This window comes from Sceloporus undulatus, chromosome 2 (genome assembly GCF_019175285.1).
Source record: "Sceloporus undulatus isolate JIND9_A2432 ecotype Alabama chromosome 2, SceUnd_v1.1, whole genome shotgun sequence".
Taxonomy (NCBI): domain Eukaryota; kingdom Metazoa; phylum Chordata; class Lepidosauria; order Squamata; family Phrynosomatidae; genus Sceloporus; species Sceloporus undulatus.
The window spans coordinates 18,519,608-18,544,499 of record NC_056523.1 but is presented as its reverse complement, the minus strand read 5'-3'; the positions used below and the strand labels follow the sequence as shown (position 1 = coordinate 18,544,499).

At 39.6% G+C, this 24,892-nt stretch overlaps 2 protein-coding genes across 3 annotated transcripts in view; one reads left to right on the top strand and one right to left on the bottom strand.

Annotated features, from left to right (window-relative positions):
* Positions 1 to 3,485: 3,485 nt before the first annotated feature.
* On the top strand, positions 3,486 to 14,675 carry LOC121921140 (killer cell lectin-like receptor subfamily B member 1B allele A). 2 transcript variants are annotated; one of them, XM_042448752.1, is made up of 6 exons: positions 3,486 to 3,640; positions 4,587 to 4,676; positions 8,688 to 8,813; positions 11,548 to 11,708; positions 13,266 to 13,381; positions 13,677 to 14,675. In XM_042448752.1, the coding sequence occupies exons 1-6, from the start codon at positions 3,550 to 3,552 to the stop codon at positions 13,798 to 13,800; spliced, it is 708 nt and encodes a 235-aa protein (XP_042304686.1). In that variant the 5' UTR covers positions 3,486 to 3,549; the 3' UTR covers positions 13,801 to 14,675. The 2 variants fall into 2 exon arrangements, with proteins under 2 accessions (XP_042304686.1, XP_042304687.1); XM_042448753.1 differs by lacking the exon at positions 8,688 to 8,813.
* Positions 14,676 to 22,562: 7,887 nt separating this feature from the next.
* Positions 22,563 to 24,892, bottom strand: part of LOC121920284 — a 37,102-nt gene continuing 34,772 nt past the window's right edge. Inside the window, exons 11-12 of the mRNA XM_042447413.1 lie at positions 23,939 to 24,045; positions 22,563 to 23,681 (exon numbers count right to left, since the gene is read on the bottom strand). Coding sequence (XP_042303347.1) covers positions 23,510 to 23,681; positions 23,939 to 24,045 — 279 coding nt within the window. The 3' untranslated portion in view covers positions 22,563 to 23,509. The remainder of the gene's footprint in view (positions 23,682 to 23,938; positions 24,046 to 24,892) is intronic.

Genomic DNA, 24,892 nt, shown 5'->3' with positions numbered 1-24,892 from the left:
CCTTGGATGCTAAGCAGGGTCAGCTCTGGTTAGTATTTGGATAGGAGACTATCAATGAATACAAGGCTCTATAGGCTGTATTTCAGAGAAAGGAAACCACCTCTGAGTTTTCCCTGCCTAAGAAAACCCTATAAAATTAACGGGGTTGCCATAAATACACTGAAAGCATGTAGACACACACACTCCATATCATCACTATGGTGCATGTGAGTCAGACTTGCATGGATCATAGAGTCACTGCTGAGTTTTGGATATTTTAATTTTGCCCTTGTTACCTGGCAAAACTCATGTCAGAGGTTTGCAACGTGTCCAGCAGTTCAACCCTACAAAGAATAAGGTGAGCCTAAGACACTTGCTAGAGTTATGAATGCAGTTGCTGTGAAATTCACACCCCAAGCTTCAAAGAAGTGATCTGCACACGCAGCTATGAAGCTATGCTTACTTTTTCTTCTGCAGAAATCTACACTGTTCCTACGTATGCATATCACTCCTGTTGATCATTTCTGTAGAATGTCCCCATCATTCAAGCAGTAGTCTATAGCTATAAATATAACCATCACCCTCACACCATGCACCCACATCCTTTTCCAGGAAGACCATTGTGCAGAAGAGGTCATTTCCAGAGCAACTAAAAAGCCCACTTGTCCCTCTGTCTTTTCTTACCACTTGTTAAAAATTGGGCCTTTTTTCTCAAAAGTTGAGGAGTAGGAAACACCATAAATGAGGAGAAAAAGAGAGAGATGCTCCAGTGCTGTTGAACAAACACTGGTATGCTGTGCTGATATAAAAAGGCTTCATCTTGCTCGATGCAATTTAGGGGGATCTTTTTTCAAGAGCTGGTTATTCTATTCCTCCCTTTTTTTGGAAAGAGAACACAGAAACTCTATCCACACAAAGAGAGGAATGTCAAAACCAGCTCTTGAAAAAGGGTCCCAGCTCTTAAGCTATCTCTCTTTTTCTACTAACTATTTTCTTGAAGCCCAGCAGATTTTTATGACTCATTTGTTCCATTTCACTTTAGATCCCAAGTTTGCATGTTTTATGGTCAAAGTGTTTACCACAGTTGTTTCCTCTTCACATGAAGTTCTTGGTGATCTAAGCACCTCTTATTTTAATATTTAATTTGTAAAAAAACACTTTTTAAAGCAAATAAGCAAAACATGAGGGGGAAAAATCCATCCCAACAACCCAATCCAACCAAATTATGTTAAAATATCCATATTCATTCTTTTCTGAAAGGGAATCCAAGCCATTTGCGAGGAATTTTTCCTGTCCTATCACAGAATCATTTTATCAGTTCAACATTTTTTTCTCCTGTTTTTGTTCAGCTCATTACCATTTTCATTCAATCTAGTTATTAAAATGCATTTGTTTTTCATCAGTATCCCACTTTTCTCCCAATAAGGGACTCAAAGCAGCTGGTTGATACCCTTATCCTGATTCACAAGGTCTCTGGACAGTGCACATATAAAATCAATTTCACAACAATTAGAATAACTTGACATTTTAAAGCTGGAATAAATAATTAAGAGATTGAAAACATACTAAACAATTTAATAATTAAAAACAAGTTCAGACACTTTTTAAAGCATGTACAAATCTAGACAAAATTTTTATAATCCAAAGGCTTTAATGAAAAGCCATGTTTCAATGGTGCCAAAATGAAGCTAGAGTCAGGCCTATCGGGTATCTAAGGGGAGTACCAAAGTTTTCATTGTTGGTGTCATGTCAACTCACCTTATGGTGACCCTATCATATGTTTTCTTGTAAGATTTAGTCTGGGAGCTTTGCCATTGCCTACTTCTTGACTGAGAGATCATGACTTGCCCAAGGTCACCAAGTGGGTTTCCATGGCAGAGTAGGGATTCAAATCTTGGTCTTCCAGAAGCCTAGCTCAATATTCAAAACCATGCCATTTCATCACAAGTCTTCACAGTTGTTAATTATATTTACACATGGCAGAGCTTTCACTTGCCAGAGCCTTAAAGAGTAATAAGATAACAGTTGTAGCCATAAGATAAATAGACAGCATTGAAGTTGTTGTATTATGACTTGTTATTTGCAAATAGCTGCTTCACAGCCTAACTGTTTGCAAGCCGTTTTGAGATGCTCTCTAATGTATCTTCTGAAGTAGATTACAAAGCTAAAAAACATCTGAAGAAGGAAATAATTGCCTGCTTTCTGCAGTCACAGACATAGCTTACCTTTCTGTCATAGATTCACCGAAGGGAAAATGCTAATGCTTCTTTAATTTAAGCAAGCTAATATTTATTTATTTCAGATAAATTCATTTCTAACAGATATGAAAACGTTTAGGGTTTGTCTACACTGGCGGGAAACATTATACTCACTCTGTCATGGCTGTGACCTATTCCTCCTAATTTGGTGTCATCTGCAAATCTGATAAGTATGCCCCCAATTCTGTCATCCAAGTCATTGATAAAGATGGCCCAGGACAGAGCCCTGTGGGACCCCACTGGTCACTTCTCTCCAGGATGAAAAGGAGCCATTGTTGAGCACACTTGGGTTCGGCTGGACAACCAGTTACAAATCCATGTAACAGTTGCGTTCTCTAGCCCACATTTTACAACCTTGTTTGCAAGAATGTCATGGGGAACCTTGTCAAAGGCCTTACTGAAATCGATGCTCATGACTGCTGAAGGCTATCTCTTTGGGCAGGTTTTTGGTAATATTTGTGTTATTGCCATTACTGTCCATTTCTAGAGTCATGTTTGTTCCATCCATTTCTTCTATCTTCTTATTTATGGCACCTTTAGATTGACTGCATGCCATAGTTATCTCACTCACAAGCAATAGTTTTTTTCTTCTTTCTCTCTTTCTGAACTTCTACAATCTCTTAATCCTTCCAGAAACATGCCCACAACTCCCATTCCATGGGTCTCATTCTTCTGTTGCCCCCACCTCTTCATCTCATGCCCTCCCTCTCTCTGACATGTACATTCTGTAGTTTCATTCCTGCATACACACACTATCATGCTTGCTGCTCATGTCCATCCACCATTCCAGTGAGATAGTGAAGATGGACAGGGAATAACATAGCAAACAAAAATAGTTCTCCCCATTTCATTCCCTATAAAATCCACCCTCCCAATTTACACTAAACTTTCAATATTAAAAAAGTACTTTACATTCTTGTTACACAGAACATACAACTCCTTTGTTATAATAGCTCCACTGTGTGCTAGCCAGTTCCCAAGCACAATGCAAGGTGTTGGTTATGACTTATAAGACCATATCCTCCTATATTAGCTTATCCAAATCCTAAAATTTCGAGTACAACACTTCTTTCATAACAGAAGTTCCCATTATTCAAGAAATGGCTGCTCTGCCAATGCTTTGACAGCGGGAGAGAAGTGAGAACAATTATCGCAGCCTTACACACACAGCTGGGGTATTTCCACATCTAGGTGTGATGAGCATTTCCTGACCATGGTTGCATAGGTCAGCTACCTTTAAGTACCACTCCTTGCCATTTGCTGACTTCCCCTTGTGGCAGAAAGTCTCTTCTGTTCATCTCCAGCTTTCAGCATGGCTGGAGAAATTGTTTATGCTGATCTCAAGGTCCCTTCTGAATCAGAACCAACCTTTGCAAGGACATTCCATTCTTCTCCACAGTTATGTAAGTGAGTATGAGCATCATTAGTTTGTTTCTAAACATTAGTTGCTGTTTTGCAGCTCTGGGTCCAAAAATAGCACAAGTAGCTTAGAATCTCATGATTCTGTGCCGATTTTTCTAGTTGTCTGTATATGAAGTTTGTGCCAATATGTCGGAAATATCCTCACAGAAAACTGTATGCTCTATATAGAAATGGAATAGCATATAAGTTGTATCACCCCACCATTGTATATTGTTTTGGAAGAATTTAGAGAAACATGTGTGCTTGTTAGGGCCAGAAATGTATTGTGCTTGGCAAATTTGTTCAAATAATGTACATGGTTCTTTAATTGTTCTGATTCTCCAATTCAGCTTCAATTTTTGAAGAAATTACCTCAATATATACAGTACATAGGTGCTTTGTATTGCAGTGATTAAAGCTCACGTTGTTGTACCACCCTTAAATTTATGGCATGAGTTGCCATGTCCAATCCCAGTTTTAAGGTGGAAAAGGGTGTTTCCAATTATTTGTTTAGAGCAGAGATCTACACAGAGGTTTGAGTCTGTGAAATTCTACCTTCAGGTTTTTATTCTGTGGGTATTTTTTGCTTGTTTTGTTTTGTTTTGAACAATGTATTGCTTTCAATCAGGGATACAGGAAAATTAAAGAATAGCAGCAACAATTGTGTGGCCTAGAAATTATTTAATTACTGGGATTTGAAAGGGCAAATGGAAGTAAAAACACACCGCTGATACTTATTTTTAAGCCTACTGAGAAACAATATTTAGATTTTAGTGGTTTATTGGTATAATGATAAAGGGATAGATGTGGATAATTTTATACTGGGAGGAATGAGAAGGAAATACATTTGTGTTTTCAACCATCAGTCAATTGGATGATGATGAAATTTGCTAGTTATATGACAAGAAGCATTCTTTGGCTTCAATAATTAGCTTTCATTTTTCACAGATGCTTTCCAGCGTCCTCACTGGCAAAAGATCACTCTATGGATTGCATGTACTGGGAACATTATCCTGCTGGTAGCTCTGATAATCTTGTGTGAGTATCAGTGAACTGTAGTTTATAACTAATTGTGGTTTTAGTGGGTACTTTGGAGTGAGGGAATAACACAGTGCATTTGTTCAGCTTTCCAAAAACACACCTACAAAAAACTGCACCACTGCTGTGTCTTTATTTTTAAATCTTGGAATGAAAATACTTTTTTATTTTTTTTTTTATTTTAAAAGATAAAATACAAATAAGAAGTACAAAAAAGCAACAAGATAAAATCAACATCAGTGTTGAATTCCAAAATATTCTCCATTTTGAGCATGACCAAGAAGTATTAATTTATACTTAAATTAGTGTTTTTAACATTTATTTTGTAATGTATGTACTACATTTTTGAATAGCCTACATTTTACAGTGCCTTGTCCTCCTTTGCAATTATGATATCTGGTCATCCTGCCATTTGAGCTATTGTCTCTTCTAAAAATGAGATAAGCTTCTTGTTTTTTAAAAGTTTGACCCATAGTCCCACATTTTTGAAGGTGGAACTGCTAGTGAATTCTGGAAATGCCCGAGCTTCATGTTTCTTTGATTTAATCTCTGGCTGAGGATCCCTTTCTTTATTTCTTCAAAAGGCATGCTTTGTCAAGGGTGCAAATTAAACATTTTAGAAAAGAATGGCAAGGATGTCTACTGAAAGGGGATTTTCTAAAGGAACAGACAAGATCAACATGGCAAAGCTATTTTCCAAAAATAAAGTTGGTCTGATAAACACAGCCAAATGGGGTAAACTGATGAGGTCTTAATGTTTCATATGCTAATTATATATTACCCTAGGAAACATGGATCTCCACATTAAAGGCTTGTGCTGTCTATACCAGACTTCCCCAACTTGAGACACTCCCCCCCCCCAGGTTAGACCAAACTTTGGTCCCTGGCATCTCAGCCTCTATCCACTTCCACTAAAGTCCAAAACACACTGTAGAAATAATCCAGTTTGAGACCACGTTAACTGCTCTGGCTCAGTGCTAGGGAATTCTGTGAATTGTAATTTGTTGTGACACCAGAGCCATCTGACAGACAAGGCTAAATGTCTCACAAAACTACAATTCCCAGAATTCCCTAGCATTGAGCCAGAACTGTCAAAGCGGTCTCAAACTGGATTATTTCTGAAGTTTGTTTTGGACCTTCTTCTTCACAATGGGAATTGTCCAACACATCTTACTGGCATCAGCTGGGGAAGACTGCTCTGCACTCTGCCCTATGCTAACAGGTAGGCTGTCCTCCCATGCAGCGTTCAAGGGCTTCTGTTTCACGTCATTTTCTAAGTATCTGGTTAGCCTCTTCCTGGAAAGGAAGGAATGTGTAGTTTGGTATTTTTAACTTCGTTTCTGTGAAGGCATTTAGCAGTCAAACAAAAGTATCCACATCACCTTTGTGAGGTGGACTACAATATCTAATGAGCACAATTGCATTTCTATAAATAAAGAAATAGCATGTTTGTAATTTGGCCTATCAAACTCCTAGCCATTTTACTGTTTTATTCTTTTCACAATTTTAATTATGTATGTCCGTCTTAATATTTTAACATTTGGTGCTGTGTGCTATTGTACTGTTGCAGATAGTACATAAATTACATTTCCAAGAGGTTTCTTGTATACGTTAAACAGCATGGAGGACAAAATAGAGCTGTGCAGGACTCCACAGGCCAACATCCAGGGGGTTGAACAGGAGTCCCCCAACACCACCTTCTGGATTTACCCCGGAAGGAATGAAGCCACTGTAAAATAGTGCCCCTAAGTTCCATATCATTGATTCCAGAAGCATACCATGGTCAATGGCATCAAAAGCTGCTGAGAGTTCAAGTAGAACCATCAGGGACACATTCCCCCTATCCAGTTCCCTACATAGTCATCCACCAAGGTAACCATAGCTGACTGTGTCCCATAGCCAGGCCTGAAGCCAGATTGAAATGGATCCAGATCCATTTCATCCAGAAACCCCCAGAGTTGGGAGGCCACCACATGCTCCAATACCTTGCCTAAAACTGGTAGCTTGGACATGGGCCAATAATTATCCATTATAGAGGCATCCAGGGATGACTTTTTCAATGAAAGGTCTCAAAAGGATCTCCATTAGGAAATTCTGCTTTGTTATAGAGAGACGTTGACTACCCCCTTCACCCACTCAGCCTGTCCCCATGTGGTCTGTTTAATAAACCAGAAAGGGCAAGAGTTTAGTACACATATGGTACCTTTCACCTCACTAAGTGTCCTGTCCACATCCTCAGGCTAAATAAACTGAAAGTACCCAATAACAATGGACAAATAGGAGCCAAAGTGACATCCACTGGAACTGTATCAACTACCCTACCAGAACTTTGAGATCTTCAGGAAAAGGCTTTCTTTTGGTCCCACCATCATCACAGGCTCAGTTGGTGAGAATACATGACATGTGAGAACATGTGGCTGTTACCACCTTCTGGAAGGCCCTTCTGCAGGAGGCTAGGCTGACCTCCTCCCTGCTTTCTTTTTGCTGGCAGACAAAGAGGTTTTTGTTCAAGCAGCCTTGATGGGTAATCTGAGAAGGTACTTATTAACTGTTGCATGGGTTTTAAATGATTTTATAGCAAATAATGTGGTGTTTTTTCATTGTTTTAAATTGTTTTGAATAATGTTTTCATTTTAACTGATCTTCTTTGGAAGCCACCTTGGGTCCCAACCTGGAAGAAAGGTGGCATATAAATAAAATAAAATACAGAATTCAAGTTAGAGCAAAGCTGAGCGATTTTATCTGCAAAGTTCTGTGCAAATTTTCACAGTGGGCTCAACCACAGTTGAGTGGTCTGCATTTTCTGACCATTCAGAACAGCTCTGTTGAAAAGCTTCTTGCAGATGCAATGGTGGCAGCAAAAAGATAATTTCTTTGCTGCCTGCGCTGTCACATAGTAGGACTTCAAATAAGCTCTAGCCTGTGTTCAGTCAGACACCATTTCTTTTGCCAGTGTCTCTTTAGTGTCCATCTCACTCACTCCAGCACCACCAACTCCATGCAATGGGAGATTGCAGCACCTTTGAGAATAACTGAAAGATAGAAGTTGGTAGCATGAGTTTCATATTCTTGACCTTACTTCCTCAGATGCAGGGGTCTGGTTTGGCGTAAAAAAGAACACCCAGGAGCAGTTTTATCCACTGACCTATTCCAGGGATTAGCCAGAGTTTCAGCAGAACTGCTTGCCAGTGGATTTTCATAGCTAAGAGGGGATGTCATAATATTACATTCAAACCACTACACTACGCTGGCTCTACTATGTAAATTATAATATGCATATTATTAATTTGCATTCCAGTTATGCAAATTTGCATTCCAGTTATGCAAATTTAGCACCTTAATTATTGCATTCTTCTGCCACTATGTTTCATCCTTGATACCATTTGACTATCAGCTACTTTTCTAAGAGAACTAATAGAATAATGTTAATTGTGTTGAACCTGGCACAGAGAGACTTAAGTTCGCATCTGTTTGATTGTAGAATCTACCATGTTGCATTGTGTGATCACTACCTCTTAATCAAATCTACCATTCAAGAAGGCTTGCAGAACAAGAACCATGTAAAGTAGCCATGTACATTCCTGGTGTGGCAGATAACCACCTTTTATTATGCACAGTCATGTCTGTTGCATGGATAAAATGGAGGATGAGGGATCCTGGACTTGAGAAGGCTGCTTTTAGAAAATAATACATCAAATAAAATGCACATTTGGAGGTGAAGTGCTGATATAGAAAATCTTATCAGACAGTTAGTAGATGTGCTGGAGGACAGAACTCCTAAAAATGTGATGTCCAGGTCAAACAGGGAATTGTGAGTGATGAAACTGGTCTTGTTCAAGACCTATCTGACAGCATTTCCTCATCTATATGACTAGCAGCAATGCAAGAATCTCATCTTGTCCTGCAACTGGTCACCATGTCTACTATTTCTTTTCCATTCTTTCCATCTATGCTTCCAATTTGAATCTGGATGTTAAGGCCTTTTACGTACCTGGTTTGTTTTTCTAAAAGCTCTGCAGCTGGAGGTCAAGACAGAAAAGGGTGGGATGACTATGGAATGCAATGCCTCTTCAGACAGCACCTTTCAGTCTCATCTGAGAAGCAAACTCTGCAACCAGAGCCAGGGTATCTCCTCAGGTAGGGCATATGTAACTTGTAGCTTTTTCTCTTCCCCATATTTCAGACATGGAAGGAGATGTCAAACTATCTTTCTACCTGGCTCAGTATTGTCTTCTCTGATCTGCAGGGCTATCCCAAGACATTTTGCAGTCTGAAGTAAAAGACGTTGTAGTGTCCCTTCACATTCGATATGTAGAAGCTGTCTAGGAACTACAATTTTTCTTCAGCACTGACAATGGATTAACATTTTCAAACTCACCCCAAGGTGGCAGGCTAATTTAGGGGATGCAGGGTAGACTACTCAGCACACACAAGTTTGCCTTACAACATCTTGCTGTTGCTGCCCTAACAACTACCAGAGAAGGTTCCTGGTTCACTCTGCCTAATGGAAAGGCTTGCTGTGCTACTCTTACTGGCCCAGGGGTCTTAAGCAAAGGATATTTCCCATCAGTAAATGCTAAACAAATGTAAAACAACAGCAACAACAACAACAGCAACTAAATTGTAGTCTGATGAACAGTTTTGCGCAAGGAAAGCAGCAGGCAGAGGATAAAGGCTTGTTTACATCTGTTTAGAGTCATTTGATCTTCTGTGAACCTTTTTCACTCTGAGTGTCTTTTCCATACCTGTACTATAAGATATCAGCATTTCTCCCACCCATAATTTCAGCACTAAAGCATTTAATTTTTGTGTAGTTTATACACGTCCCAAATGTTGGGACTTGGAAAGATGAACAAAACTACACTGCAATGGTTTGCCAAAACATTGTCCAAACATGTAAGTTTACAAAATTAAAAATCTAAGGACACTTGAATTCAAGCCTTCCTAATATTGGTAGCTCAAGAGAAAACATGTTATATTAGACAATGAAAAGAGAAAAGATTTCAAGGAATATGCCCTAAATCTCTTGAGTTATATATGTTGTATATACAAATAGCTGTATTCCATGTAACTGTGTATGAAAACGGTATGTAAGTCTGTGCTGTCAACAGCTGGAGCATACCACACTGTCCAAGTCAGTGATACTCTATTTAACTTTTCTGTTTCCATCTCTATCTTTCCCCTTCTCTTCTATATTTCTTCATAATTTCTTGCCTTCTTTGTTGCTTTCTCTTCCATTCACATTCCTTTGAAAATAAATTGTACCTAGCAAATTACATAAAATCAGACCAAATACCTTAAAACATGAAGCTCCAATATGATGGATTGATGGAGCAGGGACAGTTTGTACTTATGTTTGAAAACTAATTTTCACTGCTCAAAAATGAGCAGTGAAAAATAGGGACAATGGGAGTAAAGGCTAAACAAGCAATATTATCAAGAATTTACATTGGAAAAATACTTTTAAATGGAAAATAAAAATATATTTTAATATTTTTAACTATGTACCCTAGTTAAGGTGCCTTGTTATCCTTTGATTCACTTCATCATCTAAATAAAACCAATAGATATTTACAAATATATGCGCATACAAATAAAAAAAAGTAATGGCAATTTTAATACATGTAAATCTTCAATATTTTTGTTGATATGCAACCCCAAATTTAAAAGCCAAAGTTACCTAAACATACTAATGTGTCTGCAGAAGTTAAACTAGGGCTTAATATGATACAAAAAAGCCTTCAAAAGACGTTACAGAGCTACCAGTCAGACATTATGTACCTGCCCCCATCTCAGTGAAACCACTGTTGTTGGTTTCAAATAAAGTGATACATTAAAATCAATACCTTTTTTAAAACACATAATATATTGAGGTGTACATCACTAGGATCGCTTTGGTGTACAAGCCAAATTTCAGGTATCTGATTCATAATCTTAGAACTGTGGTTCTGGCAGAGAGACATCCATAATCATAACAGCATTCATTTTTATTATCATAACTTGTGAAGGCAGGGGCTGCAATGTAACATCCTGCCAGTGTAGCATAAATGTCTACATGTGGAATCCCTATGCAGAATAGCAATACTGGACAACCCATGTCAACAATTGGATGCTATTGTGCAATGTATAACTGCAATGCAAAACTATAATTGCTATATATTTAACTCCACTTTTACCACTGTCAGTAGAATATGTCTGCTGCACCACTGTTAAGAATTCAGTCTGCATGCATAGTATGCAGTACTGATATATATGCCACTAACAAGGTGACAGCCTATGTATTTTTCTTCCTGAATCACCCCTGAACAGTGAAGGAGAGATGTTTTAATATCATGATATCATGGCACGCATCCTCCCTCTGTCCAATTTCCTACTTACAAAACAGAGCTGCAAACATCATTCAGAGATGAACTGGAAATCAGGATTTGTTTATTTTTTTTTTGCGCACAGAAAGCTAAATGTCTCACAGAACTATAATTCCATAGTATTGAGCCATGGCAGTTAAAGTGGACTCAGACTGATTATTTCTACAGTGCAGATGCAGCCAAAGAGCAATACTAAACAGAACTGAAGATTAATCAAAGGGCAAAAATATATGCAAAAGTACAGGAAGACTATGTTGTTCAGCCAAGGATCAACTGGAACAGGAAGACATCTAATAGTGCTTCCTGTACAGGAGAACTCAATGGCCAGTCTGCATGAGCAGTTATTTCAGAGCTTCACTGATGCTTTACCCATGTTTCACTGTCTAAGTACAAAATGCAATTTGAAGTTCAGTGGCTGACTACAGGGGGGCAGTAACACACATAAATCTAAACTTTTAAAAGTGCTAATGAGAACATTAATGGTCTGCTTGACTTTTCCTCTCCAGTGAATTCCACTTGCCAAGTTTGCCCTGCATACTGGGTCCTTCACAGAGACAAGTGTTACTGGTTCCAATCAAAGAACCCTTTAAAAACATGGAACAATAGCCGAGATGACTGCTTGGCAAGGAAATCTCAACTGCTGGTAATCCAAGACATGGAGGATATGGTAAAGAAAACAAAAATAGATTTTCTAAGTGTGTTCATACACAGACGTATCTAAAGAAAGCTCCACTGAGTTAAACAGAGCTTAATTCAACATCAGAATGTAGATCACAGACTTAATCTGACAGAAGGGATGTAGAACCTAATCAGAGTTGATCCTGTTTCCAGACTACTAATATAAACCCTGAACTTTGGAGAACTGGATCATTGAGGGTCAAACTGTACGTTTAATACATGTAATCATAGCCTGATGGGTATTTTGATTTAAAGAAAACTTTGATTTAAAATTTGAAGAATGTTTTTAATAGAATAGAAGGAGAATGTGAGTGTTTGTGTCTAGTGTCCCCAGATCTCAGAGCATGAACCCTTTCCTCTGAACCTTCAGGAGAAATCTCAGTATGAGAGTGTACCTTCAAAATAAGTTTATTTGTTTGCTTTAACTCTGTACTGCTGTTGGCTGTGCTGCAAGCTTCAGATTCTTCAGAGATTCTACCTTACTTTCTCCCCTCCTGCTGCTCCTTTCAACATTTCCAAAACTGCAGCCACTTCTAGGGCTAAGTGAGAACTTCATTTGTATGTTGCCTTACTCCCAGAAGGAGCAACGAGCATGGGAAGCATTCAGTATTCACCATGTCTGGAACTGCTGAATATGGTACCACAAGATGGTTGCTTTGTAGATTTTTCCTACCTTGTTAATTTGACCAGTACTGTTCCCGTCTTCTTCCCCCATGCTAAAACACTGAAGCTGCTCTGTAATGTCCAGACTAAGTCTGAGGCACCATTCTAAGCAAAGAATGATGCAAATGTCTTCTTTCTTCAGTTCTAATCGGTAGGATGTAAACATTCATTCCATTTGTTCTGAATTATGATCAAGGTGAATAGGTCATTAGTTTATCTCTTTGCAATTTTTAATTTTTCTCTTTATTAAAAAAAAGAACAGAAAATTAGGTTGCACAAAGTAATAAATCCTGTGCAAATGCACATCTTTGCCAAACAAGTTTCTCTTTCTCCATAGCTTTCACAGCCTACTGCAAATACGATGGTGCAGCATCAATTATACAAACTGACTGTTACCAGCACACACTATTAAAAGTGCAATGCCCTGTTGGACCAGATCAAAGTTCTACCTAGTCCCATCTCTTATTTCACACAGTGGTCAGCCAAAAGCCTATTGGAAGCCCAGAAACAATACATAAGGACGATAGTATTTTTGCAACTCTGCAGTGATCATTATGTCTTCCTACATATGAGTCTTCTCAAAACAAATTCTCAAGTGGTGGAAGCCTCATAACAGATTGTCACTGTGAAAGTGGTGAGAGAGAAGCTCAAGTATTCCATTCTAATACTAGTCTTTATTCCCTGAATGGGAAGAAGCAGCAGCGCTTTTGCTTTGAAAAAATTACTATAAAAGTTTGGTAACCCTTTGGTGGGTTGTTTCAGAGGTGCTCAGAGTCTGTGGCCTTTTTGAACTGAGCTGTGGAATTTACCATCATTCGAATAGTTAGAAAATAATAGTAGTTTGTTGTCACCCAAAATCCTTGCTGTTTTTGTTTTTCAATAGGATTTTGTAACAGAAAATATAACAAATGTACATTATACCTATTGGATTGGATTCTCCTTGTCATTACCAATGAAGAATTGGATATGGGTTACAGGCTCCCAGGTCAGCAAGTCGCTGTGAGTTTATTTTTTCATAGTAATTTTGCTTGACAGGCTGATGACAAAAATACAGAGGTATTAGAGGAATTGATGAGTTCAGCATGATTCCAGATTAAGTTGCCAACATTCTCACTAGAGAAGGAGAGTTAAGGCAGAGATTCAGTGGGGTAAGTGACAGATAATGGAAAGAAGAACTAGGAACTCAAAGTTGGAGTTAAGGCAAAGTTTGGACAGGGGGACAAATTGTTTCTGATGGGAACTGGGAAATGTTATCAAATACCAAGCAGCTAGAATTCCTTCCTTTCTTTTCTAGATTTCAGGAGCAAAAGCATGAGGAAGACAAGCACTGTGGAGCAATAAAAAACAAGAAAATCATCTCTGAGCCCTGCAGCAGTATATTGAGGTGGATTTGCCAAAAAGACCCTGTATTAATATGACATTGCATGTTGGTGGTGCATAAGATAATTACATATATGCCATTTTGTTATTTGCTATGACCACAAAATAGAAATAGATATATGGAAGAAGACAGATTTGTACACAATAGAGAGTTTAATGCCTCTGTCTTAATATAAAATAACTGCATTTCAAGATGCTAAGCTAAAGGATTCTACTACACTTTCTGGTAACCACTGAAAGGTCAGGATCACACCATGATTGTAGGTCAGCTTGTGGGCTGTTGCGAGTCATGAAAGCACAGCTATTCAGTTCGCTTTCTATATTGTTAAGGAAAAGAAGAAAGAGTCTTGATTTGAAAACTGTATGTACATGTTCCCTGCATGGCTTGAATCAATTCTTACATGTTTATGATAGGAACTTTAATGTGAGTCTGTGAATAAGCATCCTGAAGAAGGAAATGCGATGGAAGTGCTATGAATCTTTAAACATATACAGGCACACCTCAGTTAACAAAGCCTCTGGGAGAGAGGCTTCCTTTTATATAGTGTTTTTACAGCCACCCAACCTCCACCCCATAATTCTCCTTCTTGTCCTCTGTCTAGCTGGAGGTTTCATAGCAGCCTCAGTATTGGGGGGATAGTGAAGAAGGACTGGAGAAACAGACCTTTGGTGCCAGATTCCTAGGAAAGAAGGAGGTTCTTCTCTAGCCAATCCTCCTGTAGCTGTGTGTGCCTATATAGAACAGATCAGGTAAGCAGCAATTGCCTGATAGATAAAAACATCCTTAGATGCATCTTTGGAGAAATTTTCATGTGGTCTCTGCAAAGTTCAGAATTTTTTATTTATTCAATTGTGCAAGAATTACCAGACTTGTCTGTTTCATTTTACATGCAGATGTTAATTTTGAATAAAAAGTTTGCTGAAACATGTTGAACCATTTTTCTCTTTTGTGACACAGGAACCTAACCCTATTCTTTCCATATTATTTCAGCCTCTGGTACCTAATTTCTGTTTTAAAAGCCAAAAAAAGAAAAAGGTAATATAAATAATCTTTATCTGTTTCAGGTTGAAAAGTAACAAAATAATGTATGTAACAAAAGCATTCAGATAAAAAATGAGCAAGAGCAACAGTGGCAGGCAAAATAATACAAAATAGCAAATATACCAAACAATGTAAACTAATCTGAAGCAGTGTAAGACAAAATATATTGCAAAAGGAAAAAGGCTGAGAGAGAGGGGAGAAGGGGATGAATCACAAATAAAAACTAGCCTCATGAAGGCTCAGAAGCTGATTAGGACAAACAGCTGAAGGCCATTTCTATCTCAGCAGCTCCCTATGTTGACCAGAGTTCTAGATCTTGTCCCTATTCCAACACTGAAGTGTGTATGCAGATCTGTGGTTGTTTTGCCCACATACCGTAGATGACATTTCAGTGTGTCTGCACTCATTGACATACACCACATTGCAGGACTGGCAGGTGAAGTGTGGTTTAAAATACATAGCAGGTCTTGTCAGTCACTGTGCTCCTAAAATAAGCTGCTCTTCCATTAAAAACAAAAACACTTAGATGTTTGTAGGTGCGCAGTGCAGATCATCACAGGCACTCCAGCCCCTTTCAAGGAAGAGATGCCTGGAGTAGGGCTGCCAGGTGGCTGCTTGCCTAGCAATGCCTTGGTGTGAGCTTCTGAGTGGGAATGGACAGGGGAAGGCCAAGGCTGAATGGCAAGGACACAAAACTCAGAATAGTTAGAGGGAGGGGGGACAGGAGGGGATAGTGACGCCATGCGACTGGCAACTGGAGGGACATTGCACACCTGGAGAGTTACACAATTGCCATGAATGAAAAGGGACAGGGCAGGGACAGGGCAGTTGCAAATCAGAAGTGGCAGCATGTGATGAATATCATCAAAGCCACTTCTTTCTCAGTAAAATCACAATTTAAAAGCCATGTGTAGTAATGTCCTTAGTATGCCTGTGACATCTGGGCAATGAACTAAGCTGAGAGGAAGAAAATCCACTACTTTGAAATGTGATGCTGGATAAGAGTTCTGATCTCTCTGAGGCTATTTACCAGAACATATCATGTGAAGGCATGGATAACTAGAAATAATAATGCTTGTGAAGGTGCAAGGCACTAGAAAGGGAGGAAGACTGCATTCCAGATGGAGAGACTCACAGCTCTTCTACACTGAAGAAATAAAACAGTTTGATACCATGTTAAGTGCAGTGTCTTCCTTTATATTCCCGTGAGTATTCTGCCAGTTCTGTCAGAAAGCACAAAACCACGAATCCCAGGATTCTGTAGGCTAAAGACATTACAGTTGAAGTAGTTTCAGCTGCTTTTTTTCCTGCAGTGTAGATATACCCTTCATCAAGGAAGGCCTGAGTAGGCAAGATCTGAGCTGTTGATAGCAGGGTGACTTGAAGGTCTCACATTCATTGTTGTTGTTTGCCTTCTGATGTATGGAACCCCCAAGGTGAACCTCTAACAGGGCTTTCTGAGTGTGTGCCTTGCCCAAGGTGAGTTTCCATGAAACCATGATCTCCAGAATTGTAGCCCTATGTTCAAACCACTACACCACACATGCTTTCTCACATTCATAGTCTCGCCATAAATTGAACTCAGCTGCAATTACCAAAGTATATTGACTCTGATCTAGACTGGGCTCATCAAATGTGAACAGAGTGCTGATGATGGTGGTGATGATAATGATAATTATTAATGTTTCGCTTTTTCCATTTGAGATTCAAAGTGGCTCACAGCAGATAAAAAGCACGTTAAAATTCACAAATACAAGATGACCAAACTATATTAAAAATTTCATTTTTTATTTTTCAAAAAATGTGGTGGTTTCAAACCTCCTCCACCCAGTATTTCAGCAAAATATGTTCCCCTGATAACACACAAACTGAGAAACAAAAGGATTGGTTGGTGCCAAGTGGATTTTATCAAAACAAGACACCCTTTCTGTGCGAGGGGAGTGGGCAGCAATTTAGAAAGAAAACTTGTTGGTGGATGGATTCAGACCTCTTCTCATATTCTGGGTTTGATCCAGAATGTGGTGGTGTTTGTGAATAGTGATGTAAAACTTTTTATCATCTCATCCCCTCAAGTGACAGGAAATATTGGTGCTTTCTGCACCGCCATTTGGGACGTCCTCCGGACGTCCCATTTTAAAAAAGGGGCGTCTCTTATAGACGCCCCTGGGCCTAGTACGGACTCCGTCCTTACAAGATGGCGCCGGCCCTTCTACATGGCCGGCGCCATCTTTGCGTATCGGACGCTGAGCGTCCGTACGCGTTGCGCCGCTTGTGACGTAGCGAGCGCGCCCCTGGCGCCTCGCTACGTCGCAAACGCGACGGAAAAAGAAGCTCCATTTTGGAGCTTCTTTTTCGATCCGCGCGGGAGTCGGGCCGTGTGAAGGCTCCGGCTCCCCCGCGGACCTACTGGCGGCGGCGGTCTGTACCCCGCCACCATTTCCCTTCTCACTGCTGTGCAGAAAAGCAAGCAAGTAAAGTGGCTCCTCTCTATAGGTGACAAGGATCATATACACAAAGGATGTTATTTACTCCAGCCCCTAGATGGTGTCATAACTTTAATGTAATTTCATAGTACTGAAATCCTATAAACTCTAATGCCAGCCATAGATGTTGGCGAAACGTCAGGTATAAATTCTTCCAGAACACAGCCACATAGCCCGAAAAACCCACAAAAAAATGCTGGATGCCAACCATGAAAGCCTTTGATTTCACACCCCATACACTGTTATCTGTATGCTGTATCTGCCATAAAAGTCCTTTTACCCTGGGAAATCCTGAAATGATTTCTGTGAGCATTAATCCAGTTAGCTCCCCATTGCTCTGTCGGGAATTGTAGTTCAACACATTTGGAGGTCTGGGTACTGCAGAAAATTTTTAGTTACATAAATTGTGTTTTTTTAAAAAAAAACAAACAAACTGATTGTGGGAGCTTTAATTCAGAATCCTGTTTTTTCCAACTCTGGAGACTAGCATGCAGTCGAAGGCTTTTGTGGGCAATATCCCTAGGTTTTTGTGGTTTTTTGTGTTATGTGGCTGTGTTCTGGAGGAATTTATTCTTCACATTTCACCTGCATCCGTGGCTGGCATCATCACAGGGTGATGGCATGGAAATACCTCATGCACTGCCTCAATGATGCTACTGGTTAACATCTAGGGATACCTGTATCAGCCACAGCAAGTCCAATAACATCCAAACAATGATACTTTTATTGGGCCAAACAAAATGCATATTTACATGTTGCAAGCTTTCAAAGTCACACTGGCTTCTTCATCAGGCAAACAGGAGAAAGAAATTGAAGATGTTAGTTGCCTTGGAGTGGAGTCGTCGCAACGATATATATACACTATATACACTTATATAGGAAGGAAAAAGGCCACAACTTTAAAAACAGCTGAAATTAGGGTTGGCCTGAACATGCATGAGGTCTGCATCTATAATCAATCAATCCATTATTGATCGATGAACCCATTTGCTTGGTCAAGGCCAAGCTTCAGGATGACCAAAGGGGATGACCAGTTAATCGCCGTTCCAGCTCTCTGTTAATCGGTTGTGCGCATCTTCGCATCTCCTCTCTTTGTCACCAGGGGACGCTTACATGATGCTGCCCCTGCAATGGCAACACCGCAATTTCCCAGCACCCCCGGGTCCCCATAGGACTCCCAATCCATTGCTATGCAGCCCTGGAAACCACATCCACCAGTTCCAAGACCTATGCTACTGCCCCAAGGAAGTTGTAACAGGATAGCCCAAATGAAGCAGAGGGAGGAAGGGGAGGGCTGGGCTGGAATGGTACTGGCCAGGGTGCCACATGGCCTTAAATAGGCCCAAACCAAAACAGGAGCCAGGAAAGGGGGGTCCCGCCCTTCCTGGCTCCCCATCAATCACGGTCCCTGGCAGTACTTCAGGCTCTTGAAGCCTGCTGGGAGTTGAAGTCCAGGCTTGCCCGGCCTGGCTTGCCCCAACATGAGGCAGCTTTATCCCCGATGGCAACCAGGCTGGCCCAGTAAGTTGGGTGGCCTCATTCATAGCCTATATTTTCTATTTCTGGTCTTAGTTTGAGGGTAGGGAGGCCTGCTGGTGCAGTGGTTAAATGCCTGTACTGCAGCCACTCACTCAAAACCATAAGGCTGTAAGTTCAAAGCCAGTGAAAGGGCTCAAGCTTGATTCAGGCTTGCATCCTTCTGAGGTCGCTAAAATGAGTACTCAGATTGTTGGGGGCAATTAGCTTACAGTTGTAATCTGCTTAGACACTGCTAGTTCGGTATAAAGCTGTTTGTTTTTGTTTAACTATCTGCAGGCTGGCACCTCCACCTTTGTCCATGTGGTCACTGGTAGATTTTCAAAGTCAAGGAAATTTAATGTCAATTTGCAATTCAAATAAGATGTTTCCTTGGAATCCAGCATGTCTCCTTCCTTTGTGAAGCCACAGGCTCCTATGTAGGTAGAGAATACTGAATTTCTCAAGAAGTCTTCAGGTTTTGCATCAGGAAAACTTTAGGTGGTGTAGAGGCAAAGCATGCCAGTCAATCCCACTATTAGGGAGGGGGGGATGCTTTACCGTTGTTGGAAGCATAAACCTCAGATGGCAAGGTCCCAGTCACTGGCTCTCTCCATAGCAGTCCTGGTTATTTTATTTGATGCGTGCATATTGTTAGTTTTGAACAATTTTTTTGCTGAAATGTGTTGAATTGCTTTTCTTGGGGGGGAAGGGAGATTGTAGGAACCTATCCCTATTATTATCCATATTATTTGTGCCTCTGATACCATTTTTTTTCTGTTAAAAAGTATTGCCCAGGAATGTATCTGCTGTATGTATGATATTTTCTATATACATGTGGAACAGATAGGGTGATAATGTGGTGGAAATTCCTTGTTGAAATAGAAAGCTATAGAAAGATGGAGTCACCTTTGTTAGCCAGAGAGATAGTTTTTAAAATAGAGCCTTGGAGTTTAGAAAAAATTAGAGAAAAGGAGTAAAAAGAGCATCATGACCCGTAAGAAGCTGGCACCAACAGAATTAGACATAATATACACAATTTAAGATAAGAATACATTGTTGATATTCAGAAGCAAGGTTAGAAGGAAGCTACTAAATTCCTAAAGGAGGGGGTAAGGAGTGATGATGCAGTTTTAATGTATGCATATATTTCTGTTCTGATTGTAAGAATTCTGTATGTTTAGCCAATCAGGTGTATTGAAGAAGCTTCTTTGTCTTCAATAATATAAAAAGAGCCATTTTGTATTGTTCAGGATCTCAGCTTTTTGGAACTTGAATTCCACTGAGTTCAATGTTTTCCTTTGTCGAGAATTGGAAATAAACTTATGGATTTTCAATCTACTAGGTTCTCTCGTCAATCATTGCTATGCCAGGCCTAGATTTTTTAGTTTCCTGAAATTTCTGTTACAATAAGATGCAGTCTTAGCCGGCTCCTTTGTCAATTGGGAACAATTCTGTTTCTCCATATTCTGTTCTTGCAGTTACCTCTTGTCCTAAGTACAGATTCATCATCAAGACTTTCAAATGTAGTGGCACTCCCATTTCTTTATCAGCATTCCATACACTGTAGAAAAAATGCAGTTTGATACTGCTTTAAGTGCTATAGCTCCATCCTAATGGAACCCTGGGATTTGTACTATTACAAGATCTTTATCCTTCTCTGCTAAAGAGTGCTACGAAACTACAAATGCCGAAATTCTGTAGGATGGAGGCAGGGCAGTTAAAGTGGTGTTGAACTGCACCACTTTACTGTGTATACCTGAACCTCAAGAAAGCCCCATTCTTCAGCCTGCCAGACTTGAGCAGGGCTTTTGACGATCTTGGTGGTCTCTCATATATAAGGTCGCTTGAAGCTGCCTTAACAGCAAATAACAAGAGAGGCTTAATGTGATTTGAATTGATTGAATCAAGAAAGCTTTGGCCTTGAGTTTGCAAGAACTGAGCAAGGCAGTCAATGACTGGGGGTCTTGGAGGTCTCTCATTCAAAGTGTTACTATTAAGTCGAAGTTGCTAGTAAATAATAATAATAATAATAATAATAATTTATATTTCCCACTTCTCCCAGGGATTGGAGCGGGATTACAACATTAACAAAACATGATGTGAGTTATAAAATACTAGCATTGAATTACACTCCTCCTGTTAGTGGTTAAAAATATCAAACAATCAGTAATTCTATATTATCTTCAAGGGTGGGACATTTTCAGACTTAGAATCGTATGGATATGCCTACTGGAAGAGATCTGTCTTAAGTGCCTTCTTAAGGGCATTTACACTGATAATAAGATGGATCTCTTCCAGTAGTTTGTTCCATAAAATGAGCACTGCAGCTGTAAATGCTCTGTGGGAAGTAGAAATTAATCTTGTATTATGATATTACAATGTTCTTCCCAGATGTTCTAAGTGTGCGGGGCGGATTATGTAGGGAGAGGCGTTCCCGCAAGTAACTTGGGCCTGAGCCATGTAGGGCTTTAAAGCTAATAACCAACACCTTGTATTGAGCCCGGAAGCTAATTGACAGCCAGTGAAGAGATTTTAACACTGGTGTTATATGGTCAAACATAGATATACTGGTGACCAGTCTGGCTGCTGCCTTTTGAACCAGTTGAAGCTTCCAAACTTGATACAAGAGTAGCCCCAAGTAGAGCACATTGCAGAAATCTAAATGAGAGTTTACCAGTGCATGTACCAGTGCTTCAAGGTCCTTTCGGTCCAGGTAAGGGTGCCGTTGGCATACCAACTGAAGTTGGTACCAAATAACAAAACAGCAGACTATAGTAGGTGGAATAGGAAAGGTTATGCCTGATATTACCAGCTTGGTAGATGAAGGGAATGCTGTGGATATAGTATACAGTGGTGCCCCGGGTTACGAAATTAACCCGCTTTCGTAACCCGGAAACTTTCGCTAGCCGAAAAACCCATAGGCACTAATGGGGAAAAGCCGCGATTTGGTGTGAAATAGTGCCGAAAAGCACCAAAAGTTTTTTCGTAACCCGAAAAAACTTTCGTAACGCAGAACTATTTTTTTTAATTTATTTTTTTCGTAACCCGGAAATTTCGTAACGCGGCGCATTCATATCCCGGGGTACCACTGTATCTTGATTTCAGTAAGGCCTTTGACAGGGTTCCCCATGACATTCTTGCAAACAAGCTTGTAAAATGTGGGCTGGACAAGGTAACTGTTACATGGATTTGTAATTGGTTGACCGGACGAACCCAAAGGGTGCTCAATAATGGCACCTTTTCATCCTGGAGAGAAGTAACCAGTGGTGTTCCACAGGGCTCTGTCCTGGGCCCAGTACTGTTTAACATCTTTATCAATGACTTGGAGGAAAAATGGGGGGAATACTTATCAAATTTGCAGATGACACCAAATTAGGAGGAATAGCTAATACTCCAGAGGATAGGATCAAAATTCAAAATGACTTGAATAGACTAGAAAGCTGGGCCACAGCTAACAGAATGAACTTCAACAGGGAGAAATGTAAGATGGTTCTGGAGATTATCAATCGGGGAAGGCCTGCCGGAAGAGAAAAGTGGAGTGTTTGGAGTGTTTGGACTAGGGCTGCAGACCATTTCAAGTCCTCACTGGGCCATGGAGGACACTATTTTTTAATTATTATCCATAACAGAAATATAATACATCTATATAACTTACTCATTTTCTGTATACAAATGGAGTTATAAAACTTCTTATCTCTCTGTCCCTTCCCCTCGCCCCAGATTTTTTTACTTTTACTTTTCCATGTTCACTTTTTACTTTTACTTTTCTATGTTGGTACAACATTTTTTTAACCACCAACAATATTATTTATTCTTCCCTTCAAACAAAATTTATTTGCTTCCACCTCCTCTTATTCATTCTCTTTACTATTATTCAGTTTCTATGGGCTCATTCCCACTGGAGGAATAACCCGCATCCTGATTTGGCTCTGCCCCACTAAACAAATCGATTACAAAAGGCCCCCCATTCCCATTATGAAAAGGGGGCCTGTTTGGAATCAATTTTTCCCATTGGCTCACTAGTCATTCCCATTGGGGAAAATAGAGCAGCCCTTCAGCCAATCCATATGTCCAAATATCAAAGCAAGTCTTGTAATCCAGTTAGCTATTCTTGGGTTAGTCAACTTGCACCACATGAGCAAAGAAAGAAGAAAATGTTGTATTGACAGATCATAAGGGAAATATTAAACACCATTAATAGGCACAGAAGTACTAAGCTGCCCAGATGTATTCAAGTAAAAAGAACTGTAGGGGATTTTTAATAAAAACAAAACCACACAAAACAAACTCAGCTTCAGACTCAAGAAGGTCACTCAGTGGGAGAATATCCCAATGCTACTCTTTGCATGGAATAGGGGAAAGGATATGAGCAAAGTACTTCAGCATTCTATTCCTCTCCAGAATAGTCCACATATAGTTCAATGGAGATGTTAGACCCATAGATATGAGTCAGAGACCATGTAAAAAAGGAGCTATGCAAGCACAAAAAAAGTGTGTATGTCACATAGAGCACTAACTAACACTACTGGTGCAAAACAATGTTACAGTTCAGTGGTATTAAGGGACACCACTATGCCTCATGTCAGTCAATATTCATAAAGCTGCTTCGTCCCAAGTTTCAAGATCCTTTCTCTGAAGGAAAATGCAAACACTGCCAATACTCTGCATGCTGAGCGAGGCAGAGACCCAATAATTATGAGTATCTTAGTAGTTTGATTCATGCACACGGAAGTCTGAGGATGGACTCGTAGAAGTGACAGGATGCCATCTCTCAGCTGGTTTGCTGCAGATCCAGTGTTCTTCTCTTGTGCAGCTGGAGCTGGCAATAACTTCATGGTTCAGATAGGCACACCTTCCTCCTCCATAAATCTTAAACCTAAACAAAAATATAATCTTTAAACAAATTGTATCTGAAAATATTGAACTTAATTTTCATGATAGAAACTAATCCCCAAATAAAACAACAAGGTGATACCAAAGATATCTACAACTCATTTTCTAGTTTGGACAAAAATGATCAGAATCCCTTAGAATATTTTAGCAGTCCTGATAATCCTGAATTACGTCACTATACTTCTTGTTTCTGAGCTGTGTGATTTTTCTTGCTTGAACCATACAGAAAAAAAGGCTCACCATTCATGAAGAAGGGTATTGTTGATCCATTTCCAGGGCTGCAATGGATTATCTCTTCGGAGACCAATCCAGTGGTCAGGAGGACTTTTGTAACGTAAAAAGAAACTCTTGAAAAGTAAGAAAGAAATACCTTATCAATTCCAGTTTTATTGCAATATTTTACAAGAAACTAGAGAAAGTAATCATGACTTGATGAGGTGCTGAAACAACCATGATTTGTCACAATGGTATCTTTTAATAATAGTTTTGACTAGAAATATATATGACCACTGCCTTTCCCCCCATTAAAATGGTCTGCCCTTTTCCTTACGTCTGGCAAACAATACTGGGTGACTCCCATTTTCCACAAAACTTGGAGGAGAAATGGGAGTTTATACCTCTAGATATAAACTCTGAAATGACATGATATATTTTTAAAAAGGAATATTTTGAACTCAAACAGGTTTGGTATCAATAATTCACAACTGCAAGGCCTGCCACCCTTTGTCATTTCCTTGTGATCTTGTGCCACCATGATGCCAGGATCAGCCATGCAAAAGAGAGATGAAGTCCTGAATCCCACAGTCATTTTTGAGGCTAAATTCCATATAATAACATATCCACAACTTGCTATTGAAAAAACAAACAAAAGCAGCTGCCAATTTGAATGAAGGACAAAAAGGATATGTTCTTAATCTTTTACTGTCTAAGTGTAAAAGATCAGTGTAAAAGATCATCCACCAAGCAAGAGAAGTTAGCATATTTTCCTAATGGGTGATAACCCTTAAGAGGTAGGTGAGGTCTTAAGCAAACAAATGATCAAAAGTTTCAAAAAAGGGGGGGAGATCCTAGCTACACATATTTTATTTTATTTTATTATTATGTTTTATTTACTGGATTTATATCCTGCTCTTCTTCCAAAATGGGACTCAAGGCAGCTTATAATAATTTAAAAAGGATAAAACTAAAACATTA